Source organism: Pituophis catenifer, unplaced genomic scaffold (assembly GCF_029215685.1).
Source record: "Pituophis catenifer annectens isolate HBS135680 unplaced genomic scaffold, rPitCat1.0.hap2 SCAF_10, whole genome shotgun sequence".
In the NCBI taxonomy this organism is placed as follows: domain Eukaryota; kingdom Metazoa; phylum Chordata; class Lepidosauria; order Squamata; family Colubridae; genus Pituophis; species Pituophis catenifer.
The window spans coordinates 25,678,803-25,682,960 of record NW_027256890.1 but is presented as its reverse complement, the minus strand read 5'-3'; the positions used below and the strand labels follow the sequence as shown (position 1 = coordinate 25,682,960).

At 50.4% G+C, this 4,158-nt stretch overlaps 1 protein-coding gene across 1 annotated transcript in view; it reads right to left on the bottom strand.

Moving 5' to 3' along the window:
* KCNK4 (potassium two pore domain channel subfamily K member 4) overlaps nucleotides 1–3,828 on the bottom strand; it is a 4,674-nt gene extending 846 nt beyond the window's left edge. Inside the window, 7 exon segments of the mRNA XM_070951498.1 lie at nucleotides 563–578; nucleotides 580–750; nucleotides 1,528–1,688; nucleotides 2,465–2,534; nucleotides 2,536–2,598; nucleotides 3,639–3,782; nucleotides 3,784–3,828. Of these exon segments, the coding sequence (XP_070807599.1) occupies nucleotides 563–578; nucleotides 580–750; nucleotides 1,528–1,688; nucleotides 2,465–2,534; nucleotides 2,536–2,598; nucleotides 3,639–3,782; nucleotides 3,784–3,828 (670 nt within the window).
* Between the last annotated feature and the right edge of the window lie 330 nt (nucleotides 3,829–4,158).

The following is a 4,158-nucleotide window of genomic DNA, read 5'->3' as shown; positions in this document are numbered from 1 at the left end:
CCCTCACTTCCTTTCTTCTTCCCTCCTCCCTCTCTCTCCTTTCTCTTTCTCCTCTCTCCCTTCCTCTCACCTTCCTTTCTTCCTTCTCTTCCTCCCTCCCTCTCTCTCCTTTCTTCTCTCCCTCCCTCCCTCTCCTTCCTTCCTCCCTCCCTCTCTCCTCCTTTCTTCTCTTCCTCCCTCCCTCCCTTCCTCTCCACCTTCTCTTCTCCCTTCTCTTCCTTCCTCCCTCTCTCCTTCCTTCTTCCCTCCCTCCCTCCCTTTCTCCTTCCTTCCTTCTTTTCCTTCCTCCCTCCCTCCCCTTCCTCTCACCTTCCTTTCTTCCTTCTCTTCCTGCCTCCCTCTCTCCTCCCTTCCTCCCTTCCTCCCTCCCTCCCTCCCATTCTCCTTCTTTCCTTCCTTCCTCCTTCCCTCCCTCTCACCTTCCTTTCTTCTCTCCCTCCCTCCCTCTCTCCTTCCTTCCTTCCTTTCTTCCTTCCCTCCCTCCCTCCCCTCCCTTCCCGAGCCCTGGAATCCACCTGACCCCGCTTTGCCAAACAGACCCGTTTCTCCTCCGGGGGCTCACCTGCCACGTAGTCCCCCAAAGCCCACCGTGGTCAAGGTGATGACCACGAAGTAGACGCTCTCCAGGAGGGTCCATCCTTCCACGTGTTGGAAAATGAGGGTGGGCAACGAGACGAAGAGCAGGCAGCCGATCAGGATGAAGAGCAAGGCCGAAAGGACGCGGACGATGGTGGGACTGACTTGCCATTTCTGCCGAAGAGAAAGTGGGGGGGGGGCGGAGAAGAAACCCAGAAAGAGATGATGCATTGCAGCCCCTCTAGAGGTAGTCCTCGACTTACAACCGTGACCGTTCGAAGTTACGACGGCAGCGAAAAAAAGTGACTTACGAACCATTTTTCACCCTTATGACCGTTGCAGCTTGGCCACTGATTTGTATTTATGACGATCGTAGTGCCCCGGGGTCACGTAATCCCCTTTTGCGACCTACTGACAAGCCAAGCCAGATTCACTTAACAAACCTAATTTAACCGCTGCAGTGATTCACTTAATAGCTGAATAACCGAGTCGGAAGGGACCTTGGAGGTCTTCTAGTCCAACCCCCTGCTTAGGCAGGAAACCCTACACCACTTCAGACAAAGAGTTATCCAACCTCTTCTTCAAAACTCCCAGTGTTGGAGCATTCACAACTTCTGGTGGCAAGCAGTTCCACTGGTTAATTGTGCTATCTAACTGTCAGGAAATTTCTCCTAAGTTCTAAGTTGCTTCTCTCCTTGGTTAGTTTCCATCCGTTGCTTCTTGTCCTGCCTTCGGGTGCTTTGGAAAATAGCTAAGTTCCCTCTTCTTTGGGGCAGCCCCTGACTGTGGCAAAGATAGTTTGTAAAATGGGACAAAACTCACAACAACAGTCTCTCTCTCTCGTGGGCTCGACCATGGTCGTAGGCCGAGGACTGCCTATATATCATGCTTTTAATGAGGTGCTATTAAAAACGGGCAATTCCTGGAAGATAAAACGTAAACGGAAGTCACCAGGAAAATATCTTCCACTTTTCCGATGCCTTTTCTGAGAGAGGATCCCAGCTGATCTCCAACCCCGGCAAGCAGCATCCCAAAAAGAGGAATTCCCACCAGGGCGTAAAAAATGCAGAAAAGCTGGCCGTATCTGGTCTTCGGAGAGATGTTTCCGAACCCTGTTGGACCACGGAGAGAAAAGCAGAGATGTCAAAAAAAAAAAAAAAAAAAGAGGAGAAGAAAACTAAAAAAAAAACCCAAGAATCTTTGGCTCCCGTCCCAAAGAACAGTTTCAATGGAGCCTCCAGCTACAGCGGCAATCTACCTCAAGCGATTTTGTGGATCTGCCGCTCCAAAGAACCATCACTGCCATTGGAACAGATCAAAACGGCTTGATTTATTCGTGCCACATAATGCGATACTCTACCGGGAAGGGGGGGTGGGGGGAGATTTTTCAGGCAGTCCTCGAGTTAGAACTGTCCGTTTAGAGACCGTTCCCAGTTACAACCGGCACTGGAAAATGTAGGACCGGTCCTTGCCGTCACGCCAACTGTTGCCAGAATTTCCACGGTCAGGGGGGTATCAAAATTTTGCTGCTTGTCAACTGGCATGTACTTATGCGTCTCGCCGTCGTCATTTTTTTGATCTCGCCAGCCGGCTTCGGAACAAGGAAAGCCCGTGGAGGAAAAGCTAAATTCATTTAATGACCGCATGATCCACTTAAGAACTGCCGTGATTCATTTTAACAGCCGTGGGGGGGGGGGGGGGGAAAGAATCATTAAAAAAAAAAAAATCAAGTGTGCACAACATAAGCCAAGCCAAGTTCTTTAAACTATAAACTAAGCCACGTTTGCTGAACTTGTTCCCATCCCACAATTAGACCCATTGCACAGACCGTGAAACTGAGGCCACCCATTCATCAAATCACCCCGCCCAGCCAAAACTTTCCATCCACCCCTTGGGTACCAAATGGTGGTGATGACAGTGCCGGCGAAGAAAAATGCACTGTCCATATCCCAGCGAGAGGCGTTTGGCGTTGCTACTGTTGACCGCTGCATCCACGCCGGCCCCCGTCGCCTCGTTTACTTGCTAGGAAGAAGGACGGAAAATGAGGAATTACGGACGCTTTATAGCGCAAATGTCCCAGCCCATACGACGTAACTCAGTTGCTTCCTTCCACCGAGTTTCTCCCCCTCTCCCTCCACAACTTCCTACGGTTCAGTCAACAGGTTTCCTGGTGGTGCCCCATCCAACGATTAAGCCGGTCAAATTTTACGTTTTTGAGCTCAGCCAAAGTTGAGGAGGATAATACAGGTACTTCTTGACTTACGATCATTTGTTTAATGACCTGTTTGAAGTTACGAAGGCACTGAAAAGAGAAGTGAGGGACTATCTGTATAATAACCCAAGCTGGGGGTGGGTGGGTGGGTTCTTGCTGATGATTTCTTGGCTGGGGGATTCTGGGACTTGAAGTCCATCCATCTGGAAGCTTCTAAGGTTGAGAAAAACGCTGATCTAGAGGCTGGGGGATTCTGGGAGTTGAAGTCCAGCCATCTAAAAATGGCTGAGGTTGAGAAAAACGCTGATCTAGAGGCTAGGGGAATTCTGGGAGTTGAAGTCCACCTCTCTGGGAGTTTCTAAGGTTGAGAAACAAGATGGGGGAATTCTGGGAGTTGAAGTCCATTCATCTTGAAGTTTCTATGGTTGAGAAACACTGATCTAAGGCTGGGGGATTCTGGGAGCTGAAGTCCATCCACTTGGAGCTTCTAAGGTTGAGAAACACTGATCTAAGACTGGGGGATTCTGGGAGTTGAAGTCCACCCATCTGGGAAGTTTCTAAGGTTGAGAAACACTAATCTAGAGGCTGGGGGATTCTGGGACTTGAAGTCCACCCAGCTAAAAATGGCTGAGGTTGATAAAAACACTGATCTACAAGCTAGGGGAATTCTGGGAATTGAAGTTCTACCTATCTGGAAGTTTCTAAGTTTGAGAAACTTGGAAACAAGGTGGGGAATTCTGGGAGTTGAAGTCCAGTCATTTACAAATGGCTGAGGTTGAGAAAAACACTGATCTGCAAGATGGGGGAATTCTGGGAGTTGAAGTCCGCCCACCTGGAAGCACCCGCTTACCTGGATCAACTCCTCCAGGTCTTCCACCGCCACGCACTCGTGGGCCTTCAAGAAGTGCTCCAGGTAGGCCTGGATCTTCACCTGTTGGACAGCTTCGTGGGGCTGTTCGAGCAGCCGGAAGACGACGGCGCCCATCACCAGGTTAAAGCGCGACGATGGAGACCAGGGCCAAAACCGCCGTCCGGCGCATCACCGTACCGGCTTCCGCGGGCGGCTGGCTCAAGATGGAGTCCTTGGAGACGTAGCAGACTATGGGCAGAGAGCCATGGAAGTCAACGGCTGGCGGATAACTCACTGCCAGAGGATGGGCAAAGAAGACGGGATAAGCGGGACTGACAACAAGACCCCCCCCCCAAAAAAAAGGTTGGCTTTGGCCGAAAAGCAAAGCCACTGGTCTCGAAAAATGACGAATCTGGTCTTTGGGATGCATGGAGCTTCTCTGTTCAGGAGCAGTCTACCTTTAAAACTCAAAGACGCCAGAATTGGGAGAATCTGGTTGCTCTTCTTTTTTTGTGTGTGT